This window comes from Pezoporus occidentalis, unplaced genomic scaffold, assembly GCF_034315485.1.
Source record: "Pezoporus occidentalis ecotype Australia unplaced genomic scaffold, CSIRO_AGI_Poc_V1 ctg16, whole genome shotgun sequence".
Lineage (NCBI taxonomy): Eukaryota > Metazoa > Chordata > Aves > Psittaciformes > Psittacidae > Pezoporus > Pezoporus occidentalis.
This window is the reverse complement of record NW_026913425.1, coordinates 1,776,349-1,802,316: the sequence shown is the minus strand read 5'-3', so window position 1 is coordinate 1,802,316 and position 25,968 is coordinate 1,776,349. Positions and strand designations below refer to the sequence as shown.

The 25,968-nt window shown below is 37.1% G+C and overlaps 1 protein-coding gene across 1 annotated transcript in view; it reads right to left on the bottom strand.

Annotated features, from left to right (window-relative positions):
* Nucleotides 1-744: 744 nt before the first annotated feature.
* SREK1 (splicing regulatory glutamic acid and lysine rich protein 1) overlaps nt 745-25,968 on the bottom strand; it is a 36,006-nt gene continuing 10,782 nt past the window's right edge. The window contains 10 exon segments of the mRNA XM_062612338.1: nt 745-3,042; nt 4,159-4,294; nt 4,734-4,829; nt 9,379-9,834; nt 12,125-12,238; nt 16,070-16,190; nt 17,634-17,764; nt 18,286-18,464; nt 19,465-19,629; nt 20,854-20,969. Coding sequence (XP_062468322.1) covers nt 2,890-3,042; nt 4,159-4,294; nt 4,734-4,829; nt 9,379-9,834; nt 12,125-12,238; nt 16,070-16,190; nt 17,634-17,764; nt 18,286-18,464; nt 19,465-19,629; nt 20,854-20,969 — 1,667 coding nt within the window. The 3' untranslated portion in view covers nt 745-2,889.

Here is a 25,968-nt window from a genome sequence, read left to right as displayed (position 1 = left end):
CAGCATGCAAACCAGTTAACAATGAAGGCAATTCCAATAGAGTATGAACACGCTTAATGGATGATGCACACAATCCTGCTGGAGCAAGCAGAGACTTCATTACTGTGCTACACTACCAGTTCGCAAACGATCAATCCTCTGCAGAAACAGGCATTTTACAGAACAGTAGTTTTCTACTAGTGGCTTTCTTAGGAAGAGGGGAACTGCAAAACACCTAATACAAATAGACAAAACTTTACCCTACAGATCTGCACAATATTTACAAAGCAAACCCAGAAAATACAGCATTTTTAAGAAAATACGACTTGAGGTGGGGAGGAAATGTCTGGGTTCGGTGGTTGGTTGTTTTGAGTTTTTTCCTTTAAAAACAAAACAAGTAAAAGGTTTTTTTGTAAGGGAATTATTAATTCACAAACAATATAACAGTGTGGTGCACATGGACTTATATGCGGGATAAGTTAGTTAATAAGACTGCCATCCTTCACTATTAATTTCCAAAGGAATGTTGCTTGGTTAACTGTACCCAATCCTTTATATATTTTGCAACTGATTTATAATGACTATGCAATTTCAGGATAAGAAAACTCAAGAAATCAAGCTAGTATCAGCTGAAACACGATACACTGCAAGAATTATAATTCCTCCAAAAAAAGAAACCCAGCTTTTCAAAGATACTATAATACATTTGTATTTTCACTGGTATAGACATTTCTAATTAAAGAAGCTGCGTGAATGAGACCCAGATCAACTAAAAATATTCCTTTAATAAGTATGTACTAGCAGAAACTTCCCTCTAAAATACTTGATTTTATTAGTGAAATGGTACCAAAGATAACAAGTATACAAACAATCTCTTTGCTCTATGCTACTTACACATCATAAATAAGACAGCTGTTGTTGCAAGACACAATCCTTCATAGTCTTCTTGTAAGCATACAGATTTGTCACTCTTTTATCAGAATAAGCTGTTTACCAGCCAACAGCACAAAAATGACTGTCTATACTTTACATGGTAAAGCATTTTCTATAGTCTTAAATGTACACACTGGCAAGAACATTAAATCCTACTGAGAATGAAGAGTGATTAAGCAGCTTCACAATCAAACTGGGTTTCATTGCCTTAGGAATTGGGCAAATTTTTCACTCCCTATAATACCGGGTGGGTTTTTTTCTTTTTGGAAGAATTCACTATGCAATGTTGAAAAAATCAAATTGAAACCAAACAGCTAATATGCTACTGCATTTTTTTTTCAACTGTACTGTATTCAACAATAACTCTTCCTAAGAGGTAAGGCAATTAAGTCATTTGATTGTATTAAGTTGTATTAAAAATAGTAAATTTTAAAGGAATGACTCTTAAGAAATCTCATGTAACCAATTGTTAGCTCTGAGAAGACAAGCCATATTTTACCTTGACAAAAATATTTCCTTTGTCATTCTCTCTTACTTGCTTTCTCCCCAAAGAATGAGAAAAAAAAATATCTCTACCAGTTAACTCCTGTGTAATTAGAATTTTCCCCAAATTATTTTGCCCTCTTCTTTACATGCAATTCCTTCTGTTTCACCCAGCAGACATAAGAGAAGATGAGGGACAGGTCATTATTAATTAATTAAGGCCATCCAAATGTAGATTAAATGTCTATAAAGGGCTGTCTTTGATGCAGGTGATCAGAAAATGCTTTGACTTCAGCTACTACTTTTGTACAGTGGTGGTCCCCAAACTGCATCTTTGCTTTTATCTATAAATCTGTTCTTAAACAAAAAAAAAAAAAGAAAAATGGAACTTTAGCATTTTAACAAGTGAATACAGCAACCATTCTGACAAATCACTTGCATTCTTGTCTACAGTAAAGTGGTGGCAAAACAGCAATAGAGATCATGTAAGATTTAGCTGAAAATAAGTAACAGCACATATACGTTTCTAGAAAATACCACATTTTAAGAAGGCACTAAAGCATCTGCTTGTGCTCCCACTTTTTTTTTTAAAACAAATAAGAAAATTTTATTTTCATAATGGCACCTGTACTATTTGCAGCTGTACACACTGCAGTACGGCTGAAAACAAAAGCTGTAATTCAGATAATATGATACAGAAGTGCTCACTTCCGGAAGGACAAAGAAAGCAACAAAACAACCCCAAAATAACTCAGTAATCTGATCTATTATCTATAACATAACAGTGTCCCTTTTACGAACAGAAAAGTAACATGCATTGTTCAAATACTTTAAAAGAAATATTAACTTTATGGATATTAGTAAGAAATTCTTTCAAATAATAAACCCCAAGAATCTCAACCAGTAAGCAACTTAAAAACATACTGGTCAGTAGGTATTTAACAAAAGACCTGTAAAACTGTGTTTATGTTTAAAACCCCTTTCTGTTGGGATCATTTACAACAGAAAAAAGTGCGTATATTTATGCACCATTTCCAAGCACATCAAACAGTACACACTGAAGTTTTTGTGGATTTTTTTAACCCACAAGGTAAAACACCACAAAATCATCAACAAGCAGAATTTTAAACAAACTTCAATGCATATCTTCAGCTTCTTTTGGGTAGTACAGGTTTACATCTTTCAGTTTCTACTTATGTAACAGCTTATGGCAAAACTTAACATAAATCATTTCACAAGTAAGTACAGCCATCATGAGAATACATGGATTTTCAGAGATGAACAGTTTTGATGGCATTTGCCTTTTCATGTTATAACTACTGGTCCGTGCTCTCTTGCTTTACAGCAAGAAGACAACAAAGCTATCCCAAGAATTGAAAGAGCTACTAGTACTATCAACACGATCAGGTTGATTGCTTTATTTTCTTCCTCATTCTGAGAAATAAAAAGCTTTGGATTTCATTTCTTAGTTGAATCGGATGCCCACTCTTTGCTTTAAACCTCTTCCATTTTAATTGAGAGGTTTTCTTCATTTGGTTGACAGTTCCCATTCTGTTGTAGTTTGACTTCATCTGTCCTTTCTGTATCTCTGCTGTCTACTTCCTTGTCAGTTTCTGAATTCTGATCCTCTTTAGTGTGATCTTTGTCCTACCAAAAACAGAATTATTTTACAAAAAAAATCATATTCTTAGCATTACAGGGTATGACTTTTATGACTTCCAGTCACCTTTTGTTATTTTTGGCTCAATTTTTACACGCCTATCTTGTCTTGGCAATTTTTATAGTAGAGGTGTCAGCTTCTTTTTCAATTGTATGAAGTTAGGGACTCATAACAACTAGTCATCCAAGAAATCAATGCCATAATCTGTCTTTACGATCAATATTAAGAACAAAGTAGCATCACAGAATCTATTAGAAACAGCTCCAGAAGTGAAGATTTCTCCGGATTTCCTAAATAAAATAGGATTAAGCTTTTTTCTTTCATAGTTTTTGGCAGATACCTGATGCATTTTAACAAAGTTCGTGGATAATTACTTAAGCATGTGGGCAGAGTCACCCAAATCAGCTGTTTATAACAGTTGAATAATTCTGAGTACAACAAACTACTCTTAAAGGCATGCTGCTTTTCAAATACTAAGATTGAAAAAATCTGAAGATGTTTCTTTCCTTAATCACACCATCTTCTATTTTGCAGGAAAAATCCCATACCACTCTTCCTCAGCTCTACAACTTTACTCCTGCGGAGTCCAACATGCACACCAGGGCAAAGGAACCAGGGAGAGGCTGAAGTGAACAGTGAAAGTTTATTGGAAAAGTAATCTTTCCAGCTTGACAGCCAAGCTGTTCCTGAACATCTCTCCTTAGTTACACAGTCTGGTTCCTGCCTGCTCATACACACAGGCAGTCAGCCAGGTCCTTACATACGGAGCAAGAAAAAGAAACAAACAAAAAGTGATTCCATAACCTATTCATACAAGCTGCTATGTCCAGTAAAGTTCAAAAATGGAGACGTATGAAACTGGCCCACTAACACACCGACTGTAGGTTTTCACTGGCAAAAGCCAAATAGAAATGGTAATAATTTGGTAAGGAAAACAGGAGAAAAAGGGGAGGAGGAAAAGAAAGAAAAAGAAAAAAGCAAATTTCAATACTGGCTCCACTAGCACCTCTTCATTCTGCTTATTACTGGAACTCGATGATCCTATGGTCTTTTCCAACCCTAACTATTCTATGATTCTATGATTCTATCTATACATAGTTTACCTTCAAGGTACTGGTGCGTTTGTCAGATTTCTCCTTTCCCTCTTTTTCTTTACTACTTTTTTTCTTGGAGGTGGAGCGTTCTCTTTCTCTTCTTTCGTTATTTGTATCTCTCTCTCTCTTTTTTTCTTTCTTGCTTCTGTTTAAGAAAATTTTTACTCAGATTAGAATTTGATCAAACAGCAACAACCTTCAAGCCATTTAACTGCAAACTAAATTTCCATCTATGGGTTTTCACAAAAAACCTCAAAACACTAACAAAACCCCTTTTTGTAAAGACAAGGGCATTTTTTGACTGATACGAGCTGAGGAATACATGTGCTCAGTATGCACGGTACTTGCAAAGAGAAAACCAAGGCCACCTGTATCCAGTGAAGAGCTTTTACAGATTTGAAGCAAATCTGCATTGTTGACAGATCTGGAACTCTCCAGGTGAAAGCATACCAAAGCTCAAATTCATCATACTGTCCAACTGGAAGAGTCTGAGATTGTCAGTGCAACAGCAGTTAACCAATGAAAATACTAAAAATTCTTGATTCTTTACTGCTCATTAATCTTTACGTTTACATGAAACCTACCTTCTTGGAGAAGGAGTTCGTGAAGACTTTCTTTTTGTTGTTTTGGATGATTTAGGAGACTTGGAGGGACTTCTACTCTTCCTTTTACGCCTTCCTCTACAGGACCAAGAAATTCAAGATCATCAAAGAATAAAAATAAGAATAAAAATAATAAAATCAGGAACCAGATTAAAACAAAAAAGGCCTTAAAATAATCTGAGACAAAAAAAAATAAGTAAATATCCCTGAATTTAACATTTTATTATTAGCAACAATATGTGAACTGTAGAAAGAAAAAAAAAATCTTATGTTTCAGATGGTGGGAAAGGGAAGGCCAGACGTGAGGAAAAAAGGTTGTACCTTTCAGATTTTAGTTTTTTGCTTATTCTCACATGACAGCAACAGAAACACACTTAATTCATTAATCCTGTATTAAGTAAGAGCTTCTTCAGTCAGGAAAAGAATTAAAATGAATGAAGAGCCACATTAAGACAAAAGGCCTAATTTCAGCAATGCAAACTTCAGCATGTAACATTAGAACCTGAAGATCACGGTAATTTCAGTTCAACCTGACTGAAATTTAATTCCTAAATACAGGTGCTAGTATTCCTATTGGTTTAGAAGTAAACTGTGCAAAATGAAGCTCAAGATGTTGTCAAAATCAAAACAAGAAGTCATTATCTGTTGTTTTCCTAGCAGTCCTTGCTCAGCAAACATAATGTTACCATTCTGTGAGGCACTGAAGAGCTCATAGCATTTTACTAAACAACTGGTTTACAGATGTATGACATATGGAGCTTGCCAAAGTTATTATAGACTCCAACCTTGAATAGAACATAACATTAAATAACTTGTTGCAAACATACCAAGATATATGTTAAAATAAAGCAAAAACCTGATCCAGTAAAACTTCATTCAACATAAACGTAGATCCTGCCTCTGTCAAAGTAACGTGATTTTTTCCTATCACCTCTTCCTCAAGCAGGAAAAGAGGATGTGTAGAGCCATCAAAGAAAAACAGGGAAGTTAAAAATTAACTTCAAGATATGCTATTCTTACACATACCAGCTTTTAAAATTCACACCACCAGGTGTGAGTATTTACATCTTCAACATTTAGAAAGGCCAAGAAATCAACAGTTATTAAATAAATCACAAAGGATTTATTAAGATATGCCTTGTATCGTTATCTGGATTGATACATTGACAATATCATCTACCGTGATCTCCTCAAGCTGCACAGGACAAAAATTCGTAACTATTCTGTTCAGCAAGCTTTTCCAGTTTGACTTGATCTTTGGTAAACAAAAATACAAACTGGCCTCAGAATCATTGAGAAAATAATAAAATCACTAATCAGCTCACTAATTAACACACATTACATTTTTAACAGCTTCACATTTATCAGCACCTGTTTTAATATGAGGATACTGAAAACTGATGCATTACACTGACAGCGCTCCCACTTGGGCTACAATGGGTATATCCCCACTAAATAAAGTGGGGATAAATAAACTAAAGCATACATATCTGCAAGTACCTAAGTGCCTTAGCATTTGTGTTCATAACAGAAATCATTTATTCATGAAATCTAATTTTCAGTTTCTGCTTTTCATATTTCAAGTCAAAGAGCTTTAACTGTCTTACGGTATTCGTTCTCACCTCCATCACATTTGTCTACACAAAGATGTGTGCGCACCTGCTTAACAATGTTAAGAAATACTAACACAGCAAAACTTAAGAAAAAACAAGTCTGAATACTGTAATAGTGATTCTGTGCCTCTTAGTCATAAGCAGAACTAACAGTCCATAACTATCTTCTCTGCTAGCTTGTAAATATTTGTTAGAAAAGGAGTCAGTTCTTCCTCTTCCTCTGGTCTGTGCCACTTCCTTCAGCTAGGAATCACAAACAGTCATCTAGTTTCTATTACCTGCATGCGGTCTGTCAATAAAGCAAGGTCAGTTGCCACCTAGCTCTCAGAAGGTCCTGGATGTCCAACTCTACCTTCACTTCTTCTCCAAAAAGGTGACTATTTGTCTAGTATTTTACACTCATCCAGTAAAGGATTAGCAATCCCATCTCCGTGCTGCACTGCTAAACTTAGGCAGCTGAAATGCTACTTCAACTACTATTTCAACTAGGCAATAACAATCACCACAGTAAACAGATACCCCAAATGCAAGCTAACTGGGACTCTGTAATCCAACCTGTTCACAATTACTTCTCAGAGAATAACAGAATTACTGAGGTTGGAAGAGCCCTCTGGAGACCAGCTAGTCAAACCTTTCTGACACCCACCTAAAGAGAGGGTCAACTAGAGCAGGCTACTCAGGGCCACATCCAGTCAGATTTTTACTATCTCCAAAAAGACTACAATCTCTCACCATAACTGGGTCCAGTTTGCCTAGGAAAAAAAACAAAACCAAAACCAAAACCAAACCAAACCAACATAATTCAAGCACTGGAAGAAAGTCTCTTTATTTCCAATCTGTCAGTATGTGCCTACTGCCTCTTAGCCTGTCACTGGCCCTCACTGGCTGTCTTCTTCACACTCTCCCAGCAGGTACTCATATGCACTGGTAAGATGTCCTCTCAGCCTTCTCTTCTCCGGACTAGACAATCCCAGTTCCCACAGTCTCTCCTTCTATGACAGATGTTCCAAGTCCTTTACCAGTTTTGTGGCCTTCCACTGGACTCACTCTAGCACATCTGTGTCTCTCATACTGAGGACCCCAGAACTGGATGCAAGGTTCAGATGTGGCCTCACCAGTGCTGAGAGGAAGAATTAACCTTCCTTGCCCTGCTCACAGCAGTCTGCCTAATGCACAGGAGGATACTGCTGACCTAGTCAGGAGCCCCAGGACCTTTTCCACCAGCCAGCCTTCCAGTCAGTCCCCATTCTGTACTGGTGTGACAGTTTGCCTGCCCAGGTGCAGGATTTGGACTTCTCTTTGCCCCAACCGAGATGTGTCAGTGCATTTTTCCTGTCAATGTTTCTCTGAATGGCAGCACATTCCTCTGGCGTACCAACCTCTCCCCCCAGTTCTGTATTGCCTGCAAACTTGCTGAGGGTGCACTGTCCACTGATGAAGATGTTCAAGAGTATTGGTTCCAGTATTGATACTCTAAGGATAACTATGTCCAAAGAAAGAATAACAAATCCATGTCAAAAAAAAGTGTTTCTCTCATCCTCTGTATTCAAAAGAACATTGACCTTGTTTAGTAATATCTCTGTTAAAAAAAAACAAAACAACAAAAAAACCTTCATATCAAAGTAGAGTTTTGCACTGTGATTCCACTAGAAGAGATGCACTAATTTTCACTAGAACCCTTTGCTCTCTTCAATAGCATGATTCTTAAATGAAGCATTATTGTTGCAAACTAGAGTATCAATTTTTGGCAGCATCCAGCTACATACATTTGCTGTTTGACATTAAGAACTATGTCTTCCACCAAGTTTCTATATAAGCTACATATTGTCACTACATATTGTCAAAATCTTAAATCTTTTTTCTACACTTACCTAACTGAAAACTTCTGAGATTTACAGACAGAAAATGACATGTTTTCAAAGCTGGCAGAAATACCTCTCTTCTCTGTAGGTCTTCAACCCATGAAATAATGTTAAAAATGCATCAAAACAGGAAGCTGCAAATGCTCAAAGGCAGCACAGTATTTTGCCCATCAATCTCAAAAAACCAACATGGACTGCTTTGCATGAGCCATGCACTCCTGAATTTTGAGGACTGGGGGAATTTTGCTTTTGTCCGTTATGATTATAGTATGTAATGTAAGTAACTTTTCATCCAGCATTTCATTCTCTCAAGTTAACAAATAAAATTTATCTAAATTTGATGTGTGATATTATTGAACTCCCAATACCTGAGGTATTCAGACACTTTTTCCACCAATGCTTCTGAACTTAAGTCAGCCACAACACTCTAGATTATGCATGAGTTGATCCACTTACAGAGCTTATCATCAATCTCACAGTCTCCTTTTGCTGAATTTATCCAGACTTCCACTCAGCTCAGCCTCCTTCAGAGGCAAAAACAACAGCTACACTGTTTTCATGTTGGCTATTAGCATCATTAAGGAATGCTACTTTTCACTTGTATCTGGCCATCTACCAGCAAAACAACGCATGCTTATCTTCCAAGTGACATACCAATATTCCAAATGGCTAGCCAGCCAAGTGATATGCTCGCTTCCTGCTGGTTCAGCCATCCAACTGAAGAGTGACAAATACCTAACTGTTCACAAGCTGTACGGATCAACACTGTACAGTATGTAAGAAACCAAGGAACTACATAACAGTGACTCAGATTTTTATCAGGACAAAGACTATGTGTGATTTTGCTTTATCAGAACTTTTGGGTGGCTTCAATGCAGAGAAATGCCACAAGAATCATTCTACTTACTGTCCTCAAGGACAATACTAAATGGTTGTATGAAAGGCAAGCACCAGCAGCCCAACAAGAAACTATGCTCTACCAAGCATCATACAGAGCTCTTTGCCATATATTTTACTTTACAGGAAGATCTACAAAACAATAATACAAATTACATTAGTAAAAGACACGGTGATACTAATATATGAAAACTAGGATGGTGCCTTATTGAACTGACAAGTCAAGAAAGGCATGAAAAAAAATTCTAAACAAACCTGCTCGAGCTACGAGATCTTCTTGAGGAACTATAGCTTCTTGGGGGTGTTCTGGATCTCTTCTCTTTCTTCTTTTTATCATCTCTCTCTTTTTCTCGCTCTTTCTCCTTATCCCCATCTTTTTCTTTCTCTCTGTCCCTCTCTTTGTCCTTATCTCCCTCCTTGTCCTTAATCTTCTCTCTGTCCTTCTCTCCTTCTTTCTCAGTATCTTCCTTTTCCTTGTCCTGGTCTACCTCTTCCCTGTCTTTTTCCTTCTCCTTATCTTTCTCCTTATCCTTGTCCCTGTCCTTATCCTTGTCTCTGACTCGCTCCCGATCTTTGTTTCTCTCTTTCTCTCTCTCCCTGTTTCTCTCTTTATCACGTTCTCTATCTTTGTCTCGGTCTTTCTCCTTGTCTCTGTCTCTCTCTTTGACTTTTTCTTTTTCCTTGACCTTTTCTTTGTCTCTTTTCTTGTCCCTGTGAAAAGCCAAACACAAATACATTAATTCATCCTTAAACTTCCAATTAAAACTACAACTCTTTAGTGTACATTAACTGCTCAAGATAAGGTATGAGTCTCTGTTGAAAATAATTCAGTATTCTACATTTCCAGCCCTGTTCAGTGTGAGGGAAATGTTATATAGCTAAAAAAAATTTGGAAACCAAATTGGAGAAGGGGAGGCCAAAATCAACTCGAACTGTGATCTTCAGAGCAATGTTACTACACCTGGAGAGAACATGTCTCTTCACCTCACAGTTACGTTATACATACATAAACTTTCTGCATTTTGTCAGGAGACAAACTCTAAAGTCTGTAAATCCACTCTTTACTAAAAGTGTGTCCACACAAAACGGATTGCAGATTAACAAGCCCCACATGATTAATGACAGCTGATTGACATAAGTCTTTATTCTACAGTGTTCTCTCACACAGATATCCTGGAACTGCTTAGAAATCCAACACCAATTAATACACAGAAATAAACTAACAGGAATAGAATTTCACCAAACGAATTCCCTTGAAAAGCAAATGTAAGGTCAAAACTCAAGACAATTCAGTCATCTGTAATGTCACTAGGAATTCAGAAGTTGTTGAAAAATTGTTAATACAGTAATATACGAAAACCAGAAGCAAGAACAAAAGAAAAAGTCAGCTTCTTTGGGACAGGCAGTATGATGCATGTTCATAAAAAGAAAAGCGAGGAAAATTACAACTGATATTCTTGTCATCCAGGCAAACAAAAACTGATTAGCTCAGAGCTTTGGCTGCAAGACTGCATTTCTGTATAGCATTATTTGGAAGTGCAATACTCCATCTTTTTCTTTTTTAGCACAGATTCATGACTCCTAGACCTGCCCCTCAGACAGATGAAAATGAACAATTTTTCAGAGAGAGAAAGCACAAGAAGTGAAGTTGATTAGCAGGCCTTTGCATGTCCAAGAGAACTGGACTGACAGAAGTTGGTGTGTCTACTGGTACTGGTACCTATTCTAGGATTTTTAAAGTTTGGTAAAGAGACTCCTCCACACACAAAAGGTCCTAAGCAGAGCTCCTACCTTTCTTCAAGAAAAGGAGTGCTTAGCTGTCTCTTCCTCAAAACTGCTAATAAAATAGTAGGCTGTTGTATGCTCTGTGACCTGACAATTTTGCTTCCCTAGAAGTCTCAGAAAAAGAATGTAAGATCTTGAAGACGAAACAACACACAACTGCTGCAGTAGCAGTCTCACAATTAGCCAAGGAGTGCCTTTTACATAATGTATCACAGAGATTTTATTGAACTTCCCCCTTCCAGTAAGCAGGTATCTCAAAAAGCTCCAAAGAGCATCAGAGAATCAAAAGATACACCAATAAGGCCCAGCTAGTTAGGTAACTTATTCCTGTTTCCACTAATGTCCAAAGATCTGCAATTCTCTTTTCCACAAAACTTCTTCCCTCAAAACATATGAGGCCACTGCACAACCTAAGCATGAAGCTCCCTTTAAATCAATCAGGGGAATTACAGAGATGAAACAGAAAGAAAAGTACCAAGACTTCTATTCATGAAGCTACTTTCATAGGGACATTTGTTTTGTGAATATTAACCACTTCATCCCTCAGAAAATTATGTTATCTTGTTGGAATTTCTCAGTTCAATAATTAGCCTACCAGACTTAAAAATGAACAGACTAGCTAAAATACCGATCTATTAGATCCTGAAATGCAAATATACTGTAACAGACACATGATTTCGTGTCCACAGCACCATATGGCTAATAGGATAGCCAAAGGCAACAATAAAGGCTTGTGCACAAAAAATTTATACATGTTCTCAGAATGTGATATCAAGTTCATCCTGAATCCAATCTTCTCAACAGATAAAGACTGAACAATCATCCTCCACTTTTCTGTGGGCTGCACATGCTACTGAAAATTCTCAATCTATTGGTTAAAGTCTGGCAATTAAAGCTAGCTGTTTTCAGTCAGTTTGTACATTACTGTAATTGTAGACTAGATTATCAAAGATTAGGTACCTTAGTATGGTAGTTTAACCTCCACAGGCATCATATGAGCTACTATGAAGAAAATCAACTTTATCCCAGCTAAAACCAGTACACGCTGCATTAAAATTTGTTATTATTTTGTCCCACAGATAAAGCCTACGGAGAGGCTAAAGTATTTAAGAGATTCCACCCTTTACCATCACCTGAAAGGTCTCCTAGATTTTTTTCAAGTACTCTATACTGTGTACTGAGAGCAACAGTATCATTTCATAGGAATGGAACTCACCGAGAACGAGAGCGACTTCTTGATTTCCGCCTTTCCCTAGATCTAGAACGTTTTTTCACAGGACTTCTGGATCTGCGTCTGTCCTTGTGTCTTGAGACTGATCTGTTGCCAGATCTATATTAACAATGCCAGAAGAAAAATAGTTTAAAATTGAAACTTCATAGAAATTAGGTCAATCAACAAAGGGAAAACCCATAAATCTTGCCTCGCTACATAAAACTATAGAAGAGTTACACCTCAGTAATATACTGTGTATATATTTTTGCTTATGCGTTATGATTCACCAGCTGCAAAAGCCCTCCTTTGAAACAAGTGCACCATTTAGGTAATACCCATGTTTCCTAATAACCTCTATGAACATTCTGGAAAATATTAATTCATATCATATTAGAGTATCTGTCCTTAGTAAATTACAGAATTACAGTGCATAAAATCTACTGCAGACAATTGCTAGCAGCTTGAAAAAAAAAAATTAGTTAGATTTTGTTTCTTTTCCAGGCCTAGTAACTTACTGCAGTCTTGGTCACTCAAGAAAGATGACTTTAACTAGTCTCTTTTTGCCTTGGTCTCCAGAATTTCTATTTAAATTAACTTTAAAAAAAACCAAACTAACCAACCAAAAAAAAAACCCAAACCTCAAGAACAAACACTATCTGTGATTCAGGCATTTAGTCATGTTATTTTTTCAGTTGAAAAGCTTTGTTAGCATGGATTTCCATTATAAGAATTCTGAAGGAATGAGCATTTACTAAATGATAAATACGTAAGGCAAATAACGTGCAGATACTGACAAAAATTCAATTAAAGTCTTCTGATATACGTAGTCACAGATTTGATGAAGAAATTAAGACTTTTTAAGTACTGTATTTTTTTTCCAAAATATTCCCTTTTTTATGAAGATCATACTCCCTAGGAAAGCAAAATAAAAAGCTGGATTTAAACATAAAGTTTCAAAACCCCACATCATTAGACACTTTGCCTGAGAGGTTATGGTGCTATGTTTACCTTACCAAAGACAGAAATGCCAGTAAGTCCTGAAGAACATGAAGGTACAAAAAATACCAGTTCAACCTGTCTTCTGGAGCTCAAGACACAGAGACATATAAGCCAAGAGGAGAAGCAACCATCTTTTTTACCTACGGCTTTGCTTCCCTTATCAGCACAAACTAACAACACGGCAAATTAATTATGATTGAGCCAAAATAAGACCGTGAATCAATTTTATATCATAGGGATTAAAAGTATTTTATAAAACAGTAAATCTGTGAAGATAGTTTACTCTTAGTGATTAAGTAGCCTCAGTGTATCAGACTGTCCTTTTTTTCAGCGTATTTTCAAAATACACTGTAACAGTGATAAATCATTTAAAAAAAAAAACAAACCAAGTCTTAATGATAATCTAGGAATTTTATTTCCTCCCACATTCCAAAGCCTGTTTTGGAACTGAACGAATTTAGCAAAGCAAACAAAACTGAAGAATGAAAAGTTACCTGTAAAGCCTTTTTCTTATGCTTTAAAAAGCCATAGTTTTACATTACAGTACAGTAAGTAAAAATACTGCATTCACTAAATCAGTATTTAGAAGTTCAGGACATTGGGACATTTCTACTAGAAAAATTAGCCAGCCTATCTGCTCAGGGTGTAGCTGGTGCAGTGCTGTGTTTTTGACTTTCAGCCTGGGAACAACGCTAATAAAACCAACAGTTTTAGTTGTTGCTAAGTAATGTTTACTCTGACCAAGGCCTTTCTGAGTCTTACGCTCTGCCAGGGAGGAGGAGAAGCCTGGAGGAAGCAGAGACAGGACACCTGACCCACACTAGACAAAGGGGTATTCCATACCACAGCACGTCATGCCCAGTATATAAACTGGGGAGAACTACCTGGAAGGGCTAGACTGCTGCTCAGGTTGGGCTGGATACTGGTTGGCGGGTGGTGAGTGGTTGTGTTCTCTTCCCTTGCTCTTCCCTTATCATTATTATTATGGCTGGTAGCAGTATTAGTTTCGTGTTATACCTTAGATACCAGACTGTTCTCATCTCAACCTGTGGGAGTTACATTTTTTCAGTTCTCCTCCCCATCCCTGCGGGAGCGGGAGGAGGAAAAGCGGGGAGTGAGCAAGTGGCTGTGTGGTTCTGAGTTACCAGCTGGGCTTAAACTATGACAGGCTATTAACAGTAAACTAAATGCACAATATGCAAAATAATTTTACTATTTTCTTTTAAAATACAGGTCACAAGACGGTAACATGATGCTACCTCTCACAAAATGTACCATGAAACCACAGAAATTGTTACGCGACACAGAAAATGCCTTTTAGTATGTTTTAACTGAAAGCAATCCTGAAAACATTTAGAATTTGGAGAGAAAGAGTATCTGTTCAGAGACAAAGCTCCTGGTTACTCTGATCTGTACAGTGTAAGTTAGTAATTTCTGCAAGGGTACTTGTCTTATAACTCAGTAAGAAGTATCAGTAACCATCACCACCTCAAAAACCTTCAGTATAGAATCACAACCCCTCTGCCATGGGCAGGGACACCTCACACGAAACCATCTCACCCAAGGCTCTGTCCAACCTGGCGTTGACCACCACCAGGGATGGAGCATTCACAACTTCCTTGGGGAACACATTCCAGTGCCTCACCACCCCCATAGTACAGAACTTCCTCCTTATATCCAATCTAAACTTCCCCTGTTTAAGTTCAAACCCATTACCCCTTGTCCTATTCACTACAGCTCCTGACGAAGAGTCCCTCCCCAGCATCTCTATAGCTTCCCTTCAGATACTGCAAGGCTGCTATGAGGTCTCCACCCAGCCTTCTCTTCTCCAGGCTCAACAGCCCCAACTTTCTCAGCCTATCCTCTTATGAGAGGTGCTCCAGTCCCCTGATCATCCTCGTGGCCTTCCTCTGGACTTGTTCCAACAGTTCCATATCCTTTTTATGCTGAGGACACCAGAACTGCACACAATACTCCAAGTGAAGTCTCACGAGAGAAAGAGTAGAGGGGCAGGATCACCTCCTTCAACCTGCTGTCAAGCTCCTTTTGATGCAGCCCAGGACACAGCTGGCTTTCTGGGTTGTGAGCGCACACTGCAGCCAGCTCATGTTAAGTTTCTCATCGATCAACACCCCCAAGTTCTTCTCCGCACGGCTGCTCTGAATCTCTTCTTCACCCAACCTGTAGCTGTGCCTGGGATTGCTCTGACCCAGGTGTAGGACCTTGCCCTTGGCATGGTTAAACTTCATGAGGTTGGCATCAGCCCACCTCACAAGTGTGTCAAGGTCCCTCTGGATGGCATTCCTTCCCTCCAGCGTATCAACCGAACCACACAGCTTGGTGTCATCGGCAAACTTGCTGAAGGCGCACTCAATCCCACTGTCCATGTCAGCGACAAAGATGTCGAACAAGACTGGTCCCAACACCGATCCCTGAGGGACACCACTCGTTACCGGTCTCCAGCTGGACATTGAGCCATTGACCACAATTCTTTGTGTGTGGCCATCCAGCCAGTTCTTTATCCACCAAGTGGTCCACCTATCAAATTGATGTCTCTCCAAGTTAGAGACAAGGATGTCATGTGGGACAGTGTTGAACACTTTGCACAAGTCCAGGTAGATGACATCAACTGCTCTACCCCTGTCCCACAATCCCACAGCCCCATCACAGAAAGCCACCAAATTGATCAGGCAGGATTTCCCCTTAGTGAAGCCATGCTGGCTGTCACCAACCACCTTGTTGTTTTTCATGTGCCTTAGCATGCCTTCCAGGAGAATCTGCTCCAAGATTTTGCCAGGCCCAGAGGTGAGACTGACTGGTCTGTAGTTCCCTGGGTCATCCATTTTCCTCTTCTTGAAAATGGGGGTTATATTTCCCTTTTTCCAGTCATCGGGAACTTTACCCGACTGCCATGACTTTTCAAATCTCTTAGTGCAAAATAAAACCCACACTTACCTGTGTTTTGAGTGTGATCTTTTCCTCCTAGATCGGGATTTTGAGCTAGACCTGGACTCTGAACGAGAATGGGAACGAGATCGGCCGCCTTTTCTTTCACTGCTCTTTCCAGACTCTGAGAGGAAAAAACCACTTTGCAGTGTAAGCTCAGAACATTTAAAGATCCCAGTTAACAATCTGGCACAAGTGGAATGTACCACATATAGTGCAAGGGGCCTACTCTTTGCACATCTTCCTTCTTTGCAAATATCCTTCAGAAACATCCAAGAAAGTCATTGCATATACTCGTTGAGTGCAGCCATCCTGCAGCAGTACACATAAACCAGATAATTATAAACAGCTAGTTCTATAGGAATGGGATTTATGTTGCTGCCACAATGCACAAGATCACAACACGTTTTTAAAAATAACCTGAGAAGAATTTAGAGGACACAATTTTGAAAACAAGCATAAAATGTAAACAGTAATTAGCACTTCCTGTACTTTTTTTTGGATTTTTCAACCTCTGTATAATAAATATTGAAGTTTTATTCCTCAAACACTGTTTTAAAGAAATGGAGAGAACAGAGTGAAATGTCTGATCCAAAAGGCACGAGGAAGTCAATAGAAACCTTTACTGTGACCTCCCCAGATTTTGGCTAATATGCTAAAAGACTGTTATTCATCTGCTTGACATTGAGGAAACATTAGAGTCACTTTTCTTCCAACCCTAAAAAAACCACCATAATACTCAACCATACCCCCACCCCCCCCCCCCAAAAAAAAATACCTCAAGACTCCAGAGTATCTAACTTACGTTAAGACAATGTCTGGGTTTGTTGGCAAGAAGAATGGCAAAATATTGCTAATGAAAAAGGACAATTTCAACTGCAAGTTTAACAATTGAGAATTTTTTTATGCTGTGGTTCTGCAATCAGTTTACATCAGCATAAATCAGCAATGAAATGTCTAACCTCTCAACCCACTAATGCCTTCCTCCTGACCTGGCATCTCAGTATTAACAGGGATTAAGAAACCAATCTGGATGAAAAATGTCCTTTACAATATGTTAAGTTCTACCCCAGATTCCTACTCTGATGTCATTTGCTATGAGGATGCACAGAGTCTTGAGCCAGCACAAAAGAGCATAGCACGGGGACAAAATTAACTCGCTGCAGACAAGGAAAGCATAATGTCCCTGCTTTCAGAACCCTGCTAGCTCCCTCTGATCATGAAGCTATGTTCTTAAAAGATGTCAGAGGAGTACAAAACAAAATGTAAAATATTTTCCAAGTTTGTAAGCACTTTGAACTTAAAAAGAAACATTACTTATTAATTTAGAATTAACTTTGAATTTTTTAAAACATTCAGTGAGCATGTATCTGAAAATAAGACACAATGAAATAGCTTCATTCCACTGCTTTGTTGCACTAACACAATTTTGATTATTTTTAATTTTTGCCAACACTTAATTGTTCACCTTCAAGTACCTTTTTCCCCATGTTTGAAAATGCTCTTAAAGCACTTGCCAAGGTACACACAAAATGTGTCTGCTAGGTAAGGAGCATAATATATCTACCTGGCTCAATAGCAGCAGATATAAAAGACTGGGCTTCCCTGACTCTCTTCATCACTTCTTCCAGTTCCTTGGCAGCAGCTTGTGGTGTCATTTCAGGAGGCTTCACTATTGCATTATTGGAGTGATTTATTCTAAATTAGGAAAAGTAAAACCTTTAAATCTCAAACACTTGAAAATGAAAAAACAACTAAGAAAACACCTCAACTTCCAAGTACAATTAAAAACTTCAAAGTTCATAAAAAATACAGATGAGTCCTCAAGCTTTTCTGTTCTAAGAATCAGAAATGTCTTTTATTGCTTTCAAATCTTACCATGTTTAAATAAATGTAGAACAATATTTCTGCGTTAAAGTATTTTCTACTTGAAGTCTAGGAATCTATTTCTCTATTTCAGATCAAATCTCTATGTTAAGGCCTACTAATTACATATACATCATACAGAAATCTTAATTAGTACTAAAGACTTATGCCATTTATATTCTTCTGAAAGAAACTTTGAAACTGGACTTTATGAAAATGTTCCATTTTGCTAATAGGTCCTTATATTGAAAAAAATATTCATGACAGCAGTTTCCTGTACATCAAAATCATAAATGTAGAAGCAAAGAAAGAAATCTCCCATTCAACAGTCATACAGACAATTAATTTCTTACTTCAGTGGCCTGTCTCCAAACATAACTCCATTAAAGGCAAGAGCTCGAGGTACAGAATTTTGGTCTGCAAACTCCACAAAAGCAAATCTTGTTGGTTGTGTCTCATCACCTGCCATTCTCACAAATTTGACTTCTCCAACTTGCTTAAAGAATTCAAGCAGCTGATCTGCTGTTGTAGTCTAGAAAGAGTCAAAGAGCTCAGCTGAAGTGAAATATACAATGAAAACCACTTATCCAGTATATCAGGCCATCTAAGAGCTACAGATTTTGGAAAGATATCTCACTATCACTATGCAGGTAACATGAATTTGGTATTTTTCTTCCATTAATCTAAAGAATATACAAGTCAAAATAGTGCAACCACAAGCTCTGAAGTCCTACATCTAGGTTTAAAAAGCATTTGCAGAGGGTTGTGTGCTTTTCAGGCAACTGATCTGAAATAACTGATAAGGAACTTCCTTACACACTTGTGTCCAAGATATTGATTGTGAATTTTGATCAATTAAAGTCCAAACAATATCACAAGACTTAGCTTTTATATGCTTTCCTACTAGCTTCCAGCTTATTTTATTCCAATCAGTAGTACTTCCACACTCTAGTAGCTAATTTAGCAGTCAAAAAAACCTCCAAATAAAATACTTACACTGCCATCAGTCACAAGCCAATTGTTTTTCAATTAATTCAATCAACTGCTAAAAAAAAAACTAAAACCAACCACCAAGTTTCTGACAGACCTAACTTTCATGTTATAGAAACTAGTACTAGCATAGTATTTATGCTAATTATGCTAAACAGTATTTACGCTAATTTATCAACTTCCAGTAGGACACACCATTCCACCTTGCTATAGCTGAGCCATTGCACAGTGTTGATCTCATGACTTCAGAGGCACTGCTCAGCTAACACAACCCAGCTGTACATTTGATCAACACACAAAATTGTAAGTATGCTTTTGCAACTCAGCTACAGAGGACTTTCATGTCCTGCCAGAATGCTCCACAGTTTGATCTGATCGGCACAGGAGCATTCAAAATTCAAAATACCACTAGTAACCAAAAAAATTATTATTTTTTAATTCTTACTGTTATCAACAAAAACTTTTTAACATGTAAGATTAGAATTCATAAATTGCAATTCTACACTTTCCATTATTATTTCCATTACACAAAAAACAGCTACCTGTGAATTCAAGTTTCCAACATAGACTGTTCTCCTGATTTCATCAATTTTGGATGGATCCACATTCCCCATAATTGGTGGCTGTGGTATTTCTCCCAGAGCCGTAATGTTAGGGTCCAATGCTGCTGCTGGTATAGCCCCCAAAGTGCCAAGTGAAACACCAAGCTGGAAAACACAAAAATTGAATATGCTTTGCAACCAAGCACTGGTGGAAGATACTTCACTTATTAACACTTGTTTGTAACACATGCTTGTCTTGTGCATTTCTGTAAAAATAAATCTAATGAATACAGGCAATACTTTAAGGTCCCAGCTGAGCACTTTTTTTAAAGAATAAAAATCAATGCATAAATAATTTCCTATAGTTACAATTTTCTGTGCACTATTAGTTAACATCTTATTAAAGAGGTCTGGCCAGCAATGTACTGCATCAATCAGAAAACAAATTGGCTTGAATTTCTAACAGCCGATCAATTTGATTGAGACACCTCCAGACACTGCTCATATTTTTTTTTTTTTACTTTTTTTTTTTTTCCCCCACAACAAGTATAAAAGTAGGTAAGGAACTGCTGAGCCCTTGTTCAGCACAGGAAATAGGCAATCTGCAGTGCCTAAGACCAATTTTTTCAGTAATAGGTATCAGTCCATCAAAGGAACAAATAAAGGTACTTTTTCAACCAACACATCATGAAAGGCAAAATAAATTACAGTTGAAATCTGAAGGATATTAAGCCTAAATTCTTTTCCTACAAACACAGTCACTTCCTAAAGAACAAGGACAATACAGTTCTCTTTCACTTAAAAATCACTACTAAACTGGTCTGCTGAGCTCCTGGTTTGAATTTTATTTTCTCCACTCAAAAAGCAACTGCCTTTCCAGCAAACAAATTTTCTAATAAATATGAGAAATTCTCAACTAGGCACCAATTTTATCTTTTTTTTTTTTAATGCAACAAAAGAGAAAACTACTCTATTTTAACTTGATTTTTCCCCTGAATAGGTCACAGAAGCCTGCTGATGTCAAGAAAGACTTACAGAGGCAAAGTGGAACTAAACAGAAGTAGCACCAGGTAGCTCCTATGCTCTTTGTATTGAAAACATGGTGAGGCAAAAGAGTCAAAAGCCCTGTTGTACAGATAACAATTAAAGCACCCTAATGCAGCATTTTAATACTCCTAAGAACTGTGTCAATGTAACTACGCTTTAACAAATTTTTAGGAAGTGGAAAGCACTGCCATTGAACCAAATTAATGGGTCTAGGGAAAGACAAAAATTAAAAATGACACAACAAGAGATCCATGGACCAAATAGTTCTTGCTCTCTAAACACAGAAAAGGCTACTGAGTACAAAGGAAACCAGAAATCAAACAGCAGCTGAATTTTGCTTACTGTAGTCAAAGGAGTTGGTGTAGGTATAGGAAGCAACCCTGCACCAGGCATCAGACTTGTCATAGTAGGAGCAGGTGCCAACAAGGAAAGGGCTTTGGCTTCATCTGGGATTTTACCTGAAGAAGCAAATGAAAGCATTACACAGAGTTGGAACACTACACAGATGTTACTCTTTCTATGATTTTACAACTACCCTTGTATTTAAAAATGTAATAAATAACAATGAATCTATCTACCAGATCCTTACAAAGAAACAAATAAGAACTTAAGTTTTTCCTTTTACCCTGCCTCTACTAGGAAAAACAAAAGTGAGCAAAACTTCAAAGACTAGCAGTCTCATTAATGATTATTTTTAAAACTGAATAATGTATACAATTATTTAACACTTTGAGCTATGGGTCACCTGTACTGGAAACTTAATGTTCATGAACCAAACGATATCAAGCATGGACGCTTTCCCAGGGCGGTGTTTTCGCGGTGATCGAAAGTTGTTTTACACATGACAACCGTTCGTGTTGGCTGCATCACTAATAGCACACAGAACATCAGATACAGAAAAGAAGAACATTTTTTAAAGTTTAATCCCCAGAAATGGCAAATAACCAAACCAGTAAAACAAAAAGAAAAGAAAAAACAAAGTACGTGCTAACTGAAATTTGTGTTTGTTTTTGTTGTCTGAGCTTTTATTTTTTTAATTCCTCTGGTGATACCTACTTTGGATGTAAAAATAAAATAATAAAAAAATACTACTAAACTACTGTGACTCCACTCAACACACATTACAAGTGAAGTCAGAGGTGGAAGAGGGGAGGGCAGAAAAAACTCAGCTGGTACTGTCTCACATTCTAGCTCACCTCAGTTTACCCGAAACTCTGATAAATAAGATTTAAATTTATTAAGATTGAAAAAAATTGCAACTGATCAGGTAAGCAAGCTATATTTTCCCAAAATATCAATTTTCCATTATTTCATCCAGGTTATACTGCCCCTGTCATGCTAGAAGTTTAAGTAATAGCTAATCTGAATTAAACGGAAGTTTCATTCAACATTGGCCACAATTAAGACCGCTAAATGACCCCAAATCTTCAAAAATTAAGATTTAATAGTTAAACAATTATAACTACAATTATATGTACATATTAAATTTGAAATGTAAAGGGATTTAAACTGGCACAAACATCAAACACTAAACTGTAAAACTACAGAAAAGTTCTGATTACACTAGATACCTATGATCTATTCAAAATTACTGGCATAATTGTATATATGCTATCCAACTAAGCCCTTCGGTATGCACTTTATTAAAGTAAATGCTTTTATTTAAACACTGTTTTAAAAGTCAAGGTATATACAAATACTGCACCAGTGGCTTTTACTGCTTTGGTTCAAACTGTGTATACTTAAACTGTAAAACCCCCACCTTCAGGGTTTAAAAATTAGTATATAAATATTCTTATCAAAAAAGCAAAATACAAGGTAAGTTTCAAAATACTGTGCTTCTTTAGCCATACAAGTTCCTATAGACTCCACAGGAAACATCTACTTTTAAAAAAATTAAAGTAAGGAAACCTGTTCTACAGATCTGCAACAAGGACTGGGTTACAGTTGAGTGTCACCAAACGACAAAACAAATCTAAATGAAACTTAATGTGTATGTAGCATGGGTGGAATAGAAAATTAAAAACAGTACCCATTTTTTCTCATGCTTCCTATTTACATTTATGTAAAATTTTGAGGCACCTTGTTCCTTAACATGTAACAAACCACTTGATTTTGCTATCAAAAGGAGAAAAATAGGAAAATTATTAGCAGTTAATAATTAACTGTGCAATAACGATTTCCAGGGCTTAAAAAAAAACAAAAAAAAACCAAAACACAAACAAAACAAAAAAAAAAAACCCATGCATGAATCTGAGTCATCATCACAATGTTCAGCACTCTTTATAGATCCCATTTTGAAGTCAGACATGCAACAAGAGGTGTACATGATCTGCCTAACTGCGCATGAGTATCAGGTACTTCACTGTACATCCTGCCTATTGTGTAGCTCACTAACAGGCTTTCAAATATAGTTCCAGCAGCTGTGCATGCAAATTAGGCATAGAATTACATACTAGTTCTTCTAAAAATCTTAGTATTTAAGCACTTTCAAATGATAAATGAACCAGACCTTATCCTGAACAACCAGCATCTTGCAATTCACTGGATACTCATGCAGGTTTCTACAGGATCAACAGACATGGATCAAGTAAATCCAATGGTGGAAATGGCTCCTGAAGTGGTGTGTCTGCATTGTAATTTAGATCCTTGTCCAATAATGTACATAAGTATATGCCTAATTTAAGTATGTGCTTACATACAGCCAATTCAATATATACTTAATCAGATAAATTTAAGACATGTTTAGGCATTCAGCCCTTTTAAGTAGGAACTGAGTTAGGCACATAACAGACAATGAGCCAAGTTCAGACAGCTACTTAAATACAAGCCTAAGCTGTAAGTATATTGTTCATCTTACAGAGGTAATTGGCATTACTCATGTTGCTCAAGTAACAACTTTTGTTTAAGTGCACCATTACAGCAGTTCAAAGATTTAACAACATGCGTATCTGAAGTTAGCAGCATTATTTCCAGAATACTTTGGCCCTTCGTAATGTACCAAAATCTAGGTGGTCAGTTCCATGCCCAAAAAAAGGATTTGTGCATTAATTCAAGAATGATAAAGCATCTGTGTTGACAGACAGAACCCTGAAAATTTGCCTGAATATTCAAAGATACTGCCTTCTCAAAAGATCCTTCTCTACATGTGAAGACCATGTCAAACTGTTAAAAAATTCTGTAGAAATTAAACTCAGTCTTGGGGGGGGGGGGAAGGAAACCTGAAATATCTTGCAAATATACTTCCCTGTTCTCTACACAGTTAAAAAAAAAAACAACAACAAAACAAACCCATAACAAATTAGTATGTGAGGCCAAATAACCTCACTTTTTACAGCGTTTAAATTCCGGAGTTTTATCTCCATGAGTTTACTTATAATAAAGGAATACAAGTCCACAAAGATACAACAAAACGTGGGTTATGACATGGCAAATTAGGTCATTTTACTTTACAAATAACTGTTTTGTTTTTAAACTCACAGTATTTAAAAGCTGAATGAAAATGAGGTAAAGATATTTATTTTCTAATAAGGGAAACAGAAAAAATAAATATGCCACACCTATACATCCTTAAAACGGTTTCCTGGAAGTTCTTGTGTTTAGGAAATATGGTTTCTATGATAATTTATTTCTTGATTCTTCATTTGCATAGAAATCTGGAAGCAGATATAAATTAGCTCTGCATTGCCTAGAGACACCTTATGCTTCCTAGGAAATGTAATGTACAGCTGTCCTAAATATTAGTTATGATTGTTACTTTTTTGTATCAAAGTGCTCAAGAGCCCTAGTCATCCTTGCCCATGCTGCAATCCATTTTGCTAAATACTGAAGTATCTGTGTTAGGCAAGTACTAATCATAGTATTTTTATTCCGTTCCAAGTGCTCAGAAGAAATTAATTTCCTGCTCTTTGTACTGAAACTACATGGCTAGTTCCGCCCTCCCTCCCCAAACTGCTTCTAAAATAAGTTTGTTTTAAAAATACTTACAGTTCAAATCTACTGTAAATGTAATTAAAGAAATTGATATTTTCCTGCTATTTTTAATCAGTGAAAACTGCAGACTTAAAAATAATTTCTGTGTGATCCAGTTCATGACCCTTATCAGATTTAGCAGCAGTGATTAAAGAGATTACACGTACGGGCAATTACCTCAACTGCCACCGCTAAATCCAACAGAGATCACTAAACAAAGCTCTTTCCAGCTGCACTGCACAGCCTGCCGCATTACCAGAGTGAAACCAACCAATTCCTATGCAGCAGGGTGGGAAGAGCCATGCCTGAGGACTAGACACACCACCTGGTCCACCACTTCCATTTTACAAGAACATCATTTACAGACAAGAACTTTCTCAATCACTCCAGCATGAACTGCCAGGGTTTGTCACATTGTGAGATGACCAAGAAGACACTTTTTGCTATCTTTCTTTTTAAAAAAAGACCTCTTCTTGAAATCACCACCACTGTAGCATGTCAAAGTGCAATATACACATACATACACACATGGAGAACTGATTCAATCTCCCCACAAATAACAGTGTTGAAAGACAATGTGCCTCACATAACACATTCCAACCAAAACTTCAGGCTGCATTTGTACTTATGAGTGGTAAACAGTTTTTTTCTGAAAATTACAAAAACAGAAGGATGAAATCTTACTGCCACTGACCTCACTGGAGCAAGGTTTCATCAGAAGCAAACTAGTATTTCACAGCATTCAATATTCATGAAAGTTCAATTTCAGAACTAATTAAACTGTTCATATTAGTCACAAACAGTAAGCCTTCTTCTAAACAGACTGCGCAACCTAAAACTACTCTGCTAAGGGGAAAAACAGCAGAGGAAGATCATGACTCTACTTCGTAAAGTTAATTTCTCCACGAAGTATGAGTTTTAACTACTCTTTTCCAAGATAAACTCATGAAGTACAACATATGAGAGAATAAATTTTAAAACGGTTTTTCGCTGTTCCTGGATCCTGACACAATGTGTTTATCTGTTGAATTTAGATGCTTAAACGTATTCAAAATCAAATTTACCTGTAATTCACAACATAAATCATGCTCTAAATTCTGTGTATACCATCCACCATTCATAAGCAGCTTCAGGTCAACTTCAAAATGAAACACTGTGAACCCTTTACAAAACACCATTTTTACAGAACTGAAGTACCAGTTCACAAGTACAAGGGAAAGAGATTTAACAGAACAGAACAAAACAAAACAAAAAGAAGAAAAAAAAAGGGACAAAATCAAAATAAAAAGAAACAAAGGAAAGAAATCAAAATAAAATAAAAACAGAGACAGGGCGTCCATCTTCAGCAGGCCAGACTTCGATCTCATTTCCCCCATGAAGGTTTCACTTGGCGGCAGGTTTAGTGGCATGGCAAACAATGCCTAACTCAGGCAAGTGTAACAGGTCTGCCTTGGCCAGTCTAGTCATCTAATAATGCACAAATAT